We start from the raw sequence: 11,184 nt of genomic DNA on the forward strand, positions 1-11,184 counted from the left end.
GGTGTGAGAAGTATGCAGAAGGACATAAAACAAAGGAATGAGTTGTATTGGGGAAAGAAGTGGTATGTGTTAATTGTATGGGTGCCTATGGGGCTGGGGATCAGAGGTGTCTGGTGAGAGGCAGGTTGAGGTTACCAGGCTTAGAGTAGTGTTGAGGAAGATCCTGAGATCCTGAGAGGATTTGCTTTTTAGCGCTCATCAATGGACCGCAGAGATGGAACTTAAGTTACAGAAAATAGAAGTGGTGGTGGCAGCTGCAGAGAAGTATTTAGGTGTACGAGATTTGACGTCAGAGTTAGGGTGTGTTGAGTGGTGGTGTCCAAACCTCCCAGGCCATTGGCCTGAGGTTGGACCAGATAGGTTTGAATAGGGTGGTGGGTTTTTAATGTGTAGGGTTAGATGGCAGGGCATTTTTTTAAATGTATTTTCCACTCAAAGTATAAGGGATTTATACCCTAGTCTAGTTGGTGGCGGTAATGCAACATTTATTGGATGCCAGCCGCCGTTAAACCTCAACAAAGAAGAAGCTACGTCACATCCTCTTTCACCATGGCGGCTGATTTAACTCCGAGGTTTAGACGATTGAACAGTCAAACACGGAGCCTTCGTGGAAATGTTCAACCAGGTGAGAAATTGACATGAACATCCTTAGGTTATAAACCGTAACATGCTTTCAACTTTTTGTTTTCATATCCAAAAATACAGCCAGCGTACAAAGCTGTGTTCGCTCATCTTGCTAGCCTAGCTAGTTAACGTCGTTAGTTAAACTGCTAACTAGACCATTATAAACACATTACATTCTAATTTAGCTAGCTACATGTCATGTTTTTATGGCCACAACCCTTATCTTTGACTGTGAGTAACTCTGAGTAAACTTAAGTTAAACGACCATACTAGAGGTGTGTTATTAATATTGAAGTGAAGGGTAGCTAACGTTAACTAACTAGATTCAGCAATGTGACGACATCCCACAAAAATCAGATTCTTTTTGTGGGGGTTGTTGAACTGACAATCTGCTGTTTTAGCAGATTTTAGCAGATGTTTTTATTTTGCATGCAGCCGCCATACTGTTGATGAAATATGACTGAGTCTACTACCTGAATGTGTCATCACATAGGATTCTCTGGGCCCTTCCACGCTACACAGCTGTGGCACAACATCATCCAGGCGCTGCATACACAGGTGGAGGTGCGACGGCGGCGGCGCCACCTGTGTGTGCACCCTGACTGCTTCACAGGCTCGGACGCAGTAGACGCTGTGCTCAGCTACTTGATGCAGAACGTCTTCTTCTGTGCCAGCGAGGTGTCACGCCTCAAGGCCGCCAGGCTCTGCCAGGCGCTCATGGAGGCCAAGGTGTTTGAGGCGGTGGGGACCAAGCTGTTCCGCCGAGACAAGGAGGCCACTTTCGAGGACACGGGCTGCAGCCTCTACCGTTTCCAGGACTGCAGCTCGCTGCCCGGCTCAGCCAGGAAGGCTGGGAAGAGTGGGGACACCGAGAACATGGCCCCTGAGGACTTAGTGAGGAAGAAAGGCTCTAGGTTTGTCTGAGTCACAAAAATGCACACACATACGTTCTTATTCTTTTGGTTTCTCTCTCACACGCGGTTTTACTATACCTCACTACATCATCACTGCTCTCTCTCTGCAGACTGAGTGAGCTGAGGACCATCTCCAATCCCCTGGCGCTGGGCCCCTCAGACCGGAGGGTAGAGAGGCTGCTGAAGATCATCAACCTGCAGCCCTCCCTCCCTAAAGCCATTACCAAAGCCCCCACCACCATCTTCCTTTCAAAGACAGGTGAGATGACAAAGCCTGGCTGTCTCCACCTGGCCATGTTGGAAATGACTATATTGGAAAAGTTAATGTACTTTTCTTTTCTTCCTGTTTCTTTTCCATTCTGTATTCCTCTTTCCCCCTCCCTTTCTGTCTCATCCTCCCTTTGTCTCACTTATTTTTTTCTTTCCCACTCTTGCTTGTCATTCTACCCCCCTCTCTCCCTTCTCCTCAGTGGTGGAGGAGGTCTGGAAGCAGCAGACGTTGCTTCAGCTGCTGCAGACGGTGGAGCTACCCGTGCTGGACTGTATCCTGGCGACTCAGACCCGGGGGGCCCAGCCCCACCCCCAGGCTGCCGCCCTGCAGCTGCTGCAGAGCCACCACCAGGACCTGGTCATCTCCAACACCTGCCTGGACCGGGAGCTGCCCCAGACCCTCAACCTTCCCGAGTTAGTACCTAACCAGCCGCCATATGATTTAATGGAAAAGATACTAGGAATTGTAAGGATTATTTTGTTGGTCAAAACCAGGGATTGGACCCGGTTTATGGAACAGAACACTGAAAAAGTAATTTTAGGAATGGAGACTGAACTGGGAATGAAAGTGATCTTGTGTTCTGGAACAGAAACATTATTTTCAAATCTTTAGAATGGGTTGTCTCTCTTTCTGCCCCCGCCGGTAATAGTGCAGGTGTGAGATGCGACTGAAATATCTGACCAATCAACATGTAAACAACTAGCTTACGCTTCCATAGCAAGCTTCTCTATCAATGCTAATGTGTTTAGTAAATTAACGAGCTATTTTGTAAAAAAAAAACTGTTGATTTCACTGAATGAAAAGGAACAATCTGAACCGGTTCCGAACTTTTTCTGGTCGGAAAACTGGAACGGAACGAAAAAAGATAGGAATATTTATTTTGGTTCCAAATTATATTTAAGCTCTTTTGACATTAAAAGAAGGCCCTGAAGTTGGCTTCCTCTCCCTGTGACACTGTAGGCTGGACGCATGGCTGGTGGCAGCCGCTGACTGCCTGGAGCTCTTCCCTGACCAGCTGATCGTGTTGGCGGGGGAGCACCTCCTCCAGCAGGGCAGTACCACAGAGGGGGCAGAGAGGCTGGCCGGCCAGAAGAAACTGCTGTTTGACACCATGGCCAAACACTACGGAGGCCAGGAGAGGTCCCCACTGCTCACCGGACGCTACCTGGACATCCACACGGCCATACTGGACCTGCTGGGTGAGACTGGCTGGTTGAGGAATTATGGTGGGGTGTTGTGTGATATAGTGTTTTCATCATGTTAGACCCCTGTGTCTGTACATGTCTCTTTGACATACACTCCCACCCACTCTCTCCCTATTATTCCTCTTCCTGTGTGTGTGTTCTCAGACTGTGGGAAGGTGGATGATGCTGTCAGGGCCTATCAGCTGTGTCTGCATCTGTTGGAGCCTGCTGGGAGAGATGAGCTGAGGAGGCTCCTGGCCTTCATGGCCACAGCAGCCCATCCGGCTGCATGCCGTCTGCACAAACAGGTAATCCCACTCCAAAACCATTGTTTCTCAAATAATAGGTCAGGGCCCAATGATAAATACTATATACATCAGTGGTGGGCCAATCATACCCTGCGATGGCGGCTGTGGGTGTAGGTTTTTGCTTCAGCCAAAGTGGTAACACTGGTGGTCCACTGTGTGACGGACCACTCAATATGTCCAGACAGACAACAGGGCCCTGATCAGCAGGACATTTCTGAAGGCCATCGTGCAGAATAAAGAGCTATCTCGTACCCAGAGCGAGAGGCTGCTGCTGTTTCTGATGGACAACCACACTCAGCTCTTTAAGGTAGGCACCTGAAATCCCTAATCCTCTTCCCTGGCCCTCTTCTGACAGACCCTCGCCCGCAGTCCTCCAATCCAAAAATGGAAATAGTAGCTACAGAGGGAGGCTTTTAAAATCAGGATTTGGACACCTTGCCCTTTTAAATCAGGCATCTGAAGACTTAATTCTGTACCCTATTCTTAAGAGTGTAATCTGTACTACAACGGCAGGGAGGAGGTACTGAAACGGCAGGGAGGAGGTACTGAAACGGCAGGGAGGAGGTACTGAAACGGCAGTTTCAATTTGTTTGCCGTATTTCTGACATTGCCTGGTACATTAAGTGCAGCATGTATATCATTTGTTTGTGAATCAAATCAAATTTATTTATATAGCCCTTCGTACATCAGCTGATATCTCAAAGTGCTGTACAGAAACCCAGCCTAAAACCCCAAACGGCAAACAATGCAGGTGTAAAAGCACGGTGGCTAGGAAAAACTCCCTAGAAAGGCCAAAACCTAGGAAGAAACCTAGAGAGGAACCAGGCTATGTGGGGTGGCCAGTCCTCTTCTGGCTGTGCCGGGTAGAGATTATAACAGAACATGACCAAGATGTTCAAATGTTCATAAATGACCAGCATGGTCGAATAATAATAAGGCAGAACAGTTGAAACTGGAGCAGCAGCATGGCCAGGTGGACTGGGGACAGCAAGGAGTCATCATGTCAGGTAGTCCTGGGGCACGGTCCTAGGGCTCAGGTCCTCCGAGAGAGAGAAAGAAAGAGAGAATTAGAGAGAGCATATGTGGGGTGGCCAGTCCTCTTCTGGCTGTGCCGGGTGGAGATTATAACAGAACGTGGCCAAGATGTTCAAATGTTCATAAATGACCAGCATGGTTGAATAATAGTAAGGCAGAACAGTTGAAACTGGAGCAGCAGCATGGCCAGGTGGACTGGGGACAGCAAGGAGTCATCATGTCAGGTAGTCCTGGGGCATGGTCCTAGGGCTCAGGTCCTCCGAGAGAGAGAAAGAAAGAGAAGGAGAGAATTAGAGAACGCACACTTAGATTCACACAGGACACCGAATAGGACAGGAGAAGTACTCCAGATATAACAAACTGACCCTAGCCCCCCGACACATAAACTAATGCAGCATAAATACTGGAGGCTGAGACAGGAGGGGTCAGGAGACACTGTGGCCCCATCCGAGGACACCCCCGGACAGGGCCAAACAGGAAGGATATAACCCCACCGACTTTGCCAAAGCACATCATGAATAAAGTAACCTTTTATCAACCCTTCTTTATCCATAATGGAAATAGACCCCCACATCGCTGATTGATGCTGTGAGGAGAACACTGCAAATCCTGCAGCAAGGAAGAGATCCAAACAACATTGCGAGTGAGTTCAATCCAACTTGAGTACATTCAGCCCCACTTGATACATCATTTTAGGACTTGGTGATCTACAGTATATGCCCTTTTGTGGTTATGCTATTATCATAACAGTACTACATAAAATAGTGAGTCGTCCCTAATCTTCAGTAATGAAATAAACCACCATCAGTGTGGTGTTCACTAGGCACGAAATGAAAGAACTGACAAACTACCAATGAAAAGCTAATTTCTGTTTTCTGTGATGTGTTCCCTAATAAACACATCCCTGTATTGACACCCTTCTCTTCATCCTGTGTTGCAGTGTTTACGTTCTGCCAGCAGGTGTCGCTGCAGGAGTATGAGGATCAGTGCGAGGCGGCCACCCTGGAGAGCCTGAAGCAGCTGATCAGGGACATCAGCCTGAGCAAGGCCCTGTCTGTCAAGGATAGGAGGAGGCTGGTCAAGGAGTTCCAGAAGCACCATCCAATAGTCTTCCTCCAGCACTTCTCCTCCACTTTCTAGGGGGGGGAGATTGGATTAGTTATAAGAAATTCCAGGTATAAGTGTTCAACTTATCAATCAGAGGGTAAGGTCATTCCAGGGCTATGTTCAGTTGCTAAATGTTCTTGAACATTACAGATTGAAGTGAGCCCATGTGATTCCTTATTCTACATGTCAGAGGCATGTTTGATCTACATAGCGTATTTATATCTGAACGTTCAATCCTGCTGAACGTGCCCCTGGTCTACACAAGGGCATACTACATAGGGGGTGGGCCTAGGGGTTGATTTTGGAATTGGGCAGTAGGGATCCTTGTCGCCTTAACAAGCGCGTTTGTTCTTCGTTATGCCAACATTTTCCACAGTGCTGGCAATAGTTTTCAGGAATGCATTTGCACTAGTTTGTTGGCCATAGTATGTTCTCATCAACACTAGATGCTAGTGGTATATTAGTAGCAATTGTTTTGTTCTAACAAGGAGAGATGCACTTACCCAGGTGCCTCAAGGGTTTATTTCTGGTGAATGAGAGCATTCTCTGCTTTCCTTAGCTGATGCCCGTCAGAAAAACCTTTGATTTTGTTGAAACCTACACAGTGGGAAATGTGTGTAATGTTGGTGAAACATTTATCTAAAACTAACAGGCATAGGATCGAACTGAATTTATTCAGGGCTGGTTTTGGTATCAAGTATCTAGTTTTGGTATCTAGTTTTCTCAGGTAGATTTAAATTTAGGTACTGTAAATAGTTTAGGCTGGATATTAAGCTTGAACAGGAATCTCTTGACGATTAATCATTACACTTTATTTCTATACCTTAAATGAAATGTAACACACTTATTGTGTTGACAGTCTTAACAAATGATGTATTGTTTTGGATTTCGTTGACTGCATCTTATAACTGGTAAGGGAATAATGCTGGTAAATGTAGCATCTTATAACTGGTAAGGGAATAATGCTGGTAAATGTAGCATCTTATAACTGGTAAGGGAATAATGCTGGTAAATGTAGCATCTTATAACTGGTAAGGGAATAATGCTGGTAAATGTAGCATCTTATAACTGGTAAGGGAATAATGCTGGTAAATGTAGCATCTTATAACTGGTAAGGGAATAATGCTGGTAAATGTAGCATCTTATAACTGGTAAGGGAATAATGCTGGTAAATGTAGCATCTTATAACTGGTAAGGGAATAATGCTGGTAAATGTAGCATCTTATAACTGGTAAGGGAATAATGCTGGTAAATGTAGCACTTTTATATCTGTACATTTCTGTTGGGGACAAACTGAATAATTTGAAATGGTATTAATTTAGTTAATTGTGGAACTGTTTCCCACTGCTATCAAGAACATGTTTCATATCTGTTATTCACATCGTTGACACTAACTATTCTATTGGATTGTAATAGGCTTTGATTGCACGGGTTTGCAAGTTTAATCATAAGGTGGAATGTTTCAAATGCAGCCAAAAGTTTTTACTTTTGTAGTTTGTTGGCGTCTTACAAATGAATGCTTTGTCTCAAATAAGTGCCATGTTTTTAGCATAACTTGAAGGAGTGCATTAACTTATTGGAATGAGTGTAAATCATACAATCCAGGGGTGTATTCATTAGTTGCACACCCTAGCAAAAAAAGTTGTGCAACGAAAATAAGTTTCTGTTGGACAAATTAAAATGGGTCCCTGTTTGTTTCCGTTTTCCTCTGTGTGGTTCCTAGTGAATACACCCCGGGTTAAGTTGTTGCATCATTGGTACAAAGTTTTAAATTCTAGAGCATTTTCTGTACTGCTGCTGTATGTTGCTGCCTAGTTTTGAGCTTTACATATCTTAGTCAACAGAATATTATACATGATCCGTAATGTTGCCGATTCAGGTTTTGTAGTTAATGCGTTGAATTGTTTTGAAATGCACTTTGTTGAAAAACTATTAAATACAGTACAATAAGACTTTCATTAAACATCATTGGAAGTTCTCATTTGAGCAACCATTGGACATAGATATGCATGAAATATTCAAACACTATACAGAAGGGCGTAATCACTTGTCTGGTATAATCATGAGAAAAGTGCTCCCAAATGAACAGAAAGGGCACTTATCTGATAGAGTAGCCGGAAGTGATGTTTACAGTAAGTGGCAAGCTAGCTTAGCAAAGAAGTCGACCAGAAATTTGGACTGGAAGGGATGGAGGCTGTGTACCACAGCCATCACTGACAGCTGTTTTCCAATTTAAACTACTTGGAATCATAAAACCACTGACATTCCCTTCGTGACACAGGTAAGCATGATATAGTTTGATTCAGACCCAGAAACGCAACACGGCATTTCAACAAACGTCAAAAGTGACGTCTCTCTTTAACTAGCTTCCTACCTAGCCTACTGCTATGCGATAGCTAACTAGCTATCCATGCCAGGTTATGCGGCTAGCTAACTGGGTAGCCACATGAACAAAAACCGGTTATACAAACATTACAGGTATTGGTTTCGCCAATACGTTAGCTAGCAGGAAGCTAATCGTAACTAGCTACATGGTGTAACAAGCTCTAACCCTGTCACACAACTGCGTTCCTTCCGCAATTGCTGAACTGTCCCTCGGCAGACGCACTGGTATGGATAGCCTATCATAGAAGCCAGCTAACGTTAACTAGCTGCTTGTGTTTGTTCAGCTTTCCTACCTGAGTCATGTGATCTGGCTACTTAGTCAGCTACACAGACGGTGAGGTGACGAGGGGAAAGTCTGTGATTGGCACATTCACATTTCCAGTGGGAAATAAATTCAACTAATTGTAACAAGTAACTAAATTGATTCCACTTTTATGATCATAAGGTCCATATTGAAGTGGAGTGTTAAATGTAGCCTAACTTATACAATATCCAGAGAGAGAGAGATACTTTGGATATCATATTCCCACATTGCATTGCATTTTGCTTAGGATATACGGTAGCTAGGTCTCCAAGCTTGCATACATATTTTGGTCTAATTCATACATTCATTTAGCTCTAATTCAATATCTGTCATCACTATTGAGATCCTCACATTAAGGTGAGATTCTGGAAATTGAAATACTCTTTATTGAAATGATACGACTGCATTCAGGAATAATATTGTGTAAATCTTTTCACACCAGACAGACTTCGATACCTTTTAGGCAAGCTCACTGTTGATTCAGGATGTCTCTGCTGTAACCAAGAAGCTTGATCTTGACATCTAGCCACTTAGATAGCAAGTTAGAAAACAAAATGCATTTGCTGGAGCCCTGAGCTGGATATAATTGATTTGATACGTCTTACATTTCTTGTATTTATATTTAACTTCTAGTTAGTTATAAGCAGTGGTGTAGCCCTAGTCCACACATTTAGTTTGGGACAGAATTGTCAGTTCATTGTTATGGTGATCGATGTGTGAATCATTGCTTTTTTTCTAGTGTGTGTTCCACAGTTTTTTGGCCATGATGTATTAGGCAGTAATGAGAGACAGAAGGTTAGTCACACACACAGTGGGGAAGAGGCTGATTAAGTAATGGGTTTTAGGGCCGGTTGGTTTCCTCCCTGCTCAAGATTAAAGCCCTTGGCTCTGTCCACGTCCAGCAGTGTCCACTTACTCAATTATGGCTGTTGGCAACAACATCAGCACCAAGCCCAGGTGTTGAGGAGAGCAATGATGTTATACCCTGCCTGCAGGAGACCGACAGGACAGATAGAGGCTTCAGACAGTGACTCAATAAGGTTTATAATTAAACATGGGGTCAATGGCTTCCTCACTAGTCTGTTTAGCGTGCGAACCCACATCTCCAGGATGCGTCCCAAATGGCACCCTATGCCCTATATAGTGCACTACTTTTGTCCAGGTTCTAGTGCACTAAATGCGTAATAGGGTGCCATTTGAGACGCAGACCCACTGCTTGATATGCTAATAGGATATTATGTCTGAATGTGTTCATTCACTCTGATTCTATTGTTGTCGTGCCGGGGTTTGGACAGCACTTGTCGGGATTTGTCAGACGCGAGTGCAGACAATGCATACTAATAATACAGAGATATTGACTCCTGTTCAGATCTGTCACTCTCATTTCTAAGTCACTGATTTAGGAGGTTTGTGTAATCACACTTGCCCACTCCACTGTGTGTACTCTGCAGTACTGTGTGTGGTACACATCAGAGACATGGATAACTCTGTCTTCAGCCATCACAGGACACTTTAATGTGCAACATTTTGTGATTTTGCTCTCGGTGGCAAGCTGTCAGTGTGTGTTGCTAATAGACTAGGTTTTTTCTCCATACGAAAGGTGTGTGTGTGTTCAGCCTTTTTTTCAGAATACCATATAGTTGTACCCTCTGTGACCTCTTTGTCTCTCTTCCCCCCCCAGGGGTCAAAGGTCAGGCTGAGTCACCATGGAGTCCATGCTGAACAAGCTCAAGAGCACTGTCACCAAGGTGACGGCCGACATGACCAGCGCTGTCATGGGCAACCCGGTGACGCGTGAATTTGAAGTGGGCCGTCACATTGCCAGTGGCGGGCCCGGCATGTGCTGGAGGATCTACAACGGAACCAAGAAGTCAACCAAACAGGTGAGGCTGCCTGGGGGCTTCATGGACTGTTCTATACTTAACTAGAACAATGTCTCCCAACCCAGTCCTTGGGCAGCCTGAGAATTTACACATTTGTTTTCCACAATTTGTTCAAAGGATAGATTGGACTCATTTTACCATCTCCCAACTGACAAACTGTCAGTAGTTGTCCTGATGCAGATGGTAATTCCTGTCTTATTGTTTGTTCTTCCAGGAGGTGGCTGTGTTTGTGTTTGATAAGAAGATGGTGGAGAAGTATCAGAAGTTTGACAAGGACCAGATCATTGAGTCTCTGAAGAAAGGTGTGCAGCAGCTCACCAGACTGCGTCACCCTCGTCTGCTCACTGTCCAGCACCCACTGGAGGAGTCGAGGTGGGTTAAACTTACCGTCTGCTTCCCAGTCCAAACAGTGGTTTACAGTAGGGATTCTTCAATTAAGTGTTTGTTGTCATTCAACAACAGACTAATCATTTTCATGCATATTCTTTCACTTCAGAAATACTGCACCAAATATATTGGTAAGATGTAAAATTGTGAGACTAAGACTTCCTCTGCAGAAATGTCAATTATAATCACAGACCTCTTGAGTTACCTTAGAATTATTCAGACTATTTTAAGGATGTGTACTAGCTGCGGCAGGGTAGCCTAGTGGTTAGAGCGTTGGACTAGTAACCGGAAGGTTGCAAGTTCAAATCCCCGAGCTGACAAGGTACAAATATGTCGTTCTGCCCCTGAACAGGCAGTTAACCCACTGTTCCTAGGTCATCATTGAAAATAAGAATTTGTTCTTAACTGACTTGCCTAGTTAAATAAAGGTAAAATAAAAGCTGCTACGGTGTCTCAAAAAGGACAAATAGTAATATTGCCACTTTTTTTCTAGTTTTTCAAGTGAGGGTATTTTAAGGGAGCATGTGAGCGCAGATGTTCACTTCGCCTAGGTGAGTTCTGCTAGGAGCCTTTACACACGCTCACACAAGTCATGCATACACACAAGGAAGTCATGCATACACACCCATGCAGAAAATGGATACATACACACAACAGATGACGCATACACACATGCAGCAAGATGTGATGAAAAGTTTTGGGCCTTTCTTTCCCCCCAGGGGTCAAAGGTCAGGCTGAGTCACCATGGAGTCCATGCTGAACAAGCTTAAGAGCACTGTCAC

General features: G+C 44.5%; 2 protein-coding genes across 2 annotated transcripts in view; both read left to right on the plus strand.

Annotated features, from left to right (window-relative positions):
• Positions 1-492: 492 nt before the first annotated feature.
• Positions 493-7,395, plus strand: depdc4 (DEP domain containing 4). Its single transcript, XM_029630573.2, has 9 exons — positions 493-625; positions 1,118-1,538; positions 1,649-1,797; positions 2,009-2,222; positions 2,770-3,008; positions 3,159-3,301; positions 3,483-3,608; positions 4,901-4,979; positions 5,277-7,395. Exons 1-9 carry the CDS (start codon positions 493-495, stop codon positions 5,474-5,476), a joined length of 1,704 nt encoding a protein of 567 aa, XP_029486433.2. The 3' UTR covers positions 5,477-7,395.
• Positions 7,396-7,634: 239 nt separating this feature from the next.
• Positions 7,635-11,184, plus strand: part of scyl2 (SCY1 like pseudokinase 2) — a 19,965-nt gene continuing 16,415 nt past the window's right edge. The window contains exons 1-3 of the mRNA XM_065008373.1: positions 7,635-7,724; positions 9,814-10,015; positions 10,230-10,387. Of these exons, the coding sequence (XP_064864445.1) occupies positions 9,839-10,015; positions 10,230-10,387 (335 nt within the window). The 5' untranslated portion in view covers positions 7,635-7,724; positions 9,814-9,838. The remainder of the gene's footprint in view (positions 7,725-9,813; positions 10,016-10,229; positions 10,388-11,184) is intronic.

This window comes from Oncorhynchus nerka, linkage group LG23 (assembly GCF_034236695.1).
Source record: "Oncorhynchus nerka isolate Pitt River linkage group LG23, Oner_Uvic_2.0, whole genome shotgun sequence".
Lineage (NCBI taxonomy): Eukaryota > Metazoa > Chordata > Actinopteri > Salmoniformes > Salmonidae > Oncorhynchus > Oncorhynchus nerka.

Bases quoted from the DNA above. Each gene is read 5' to 3' on its own strand.
- depdc4 (XM_029630573.2), top strand. From the start codon at position 493: ATGCCAGCCGCCGTTAAACCTCAACAAAGAAGAAGCTACGTCACATCC. The intron at 3,609-4,900 runs GTAGGCACCTGA...TAATGGAAATAG, and splicing joins ACCACACTCAGCTCTTTAAG to ACCCCCACATCGCTGATTGA. The intron at 4,980-5,276 runs GTGAGTTCAATC...CCTGTGTTGCAG, and splicing joins AGATCCAAACAACATTGCGA to TGTTTACGTTCTGCCAGCAG.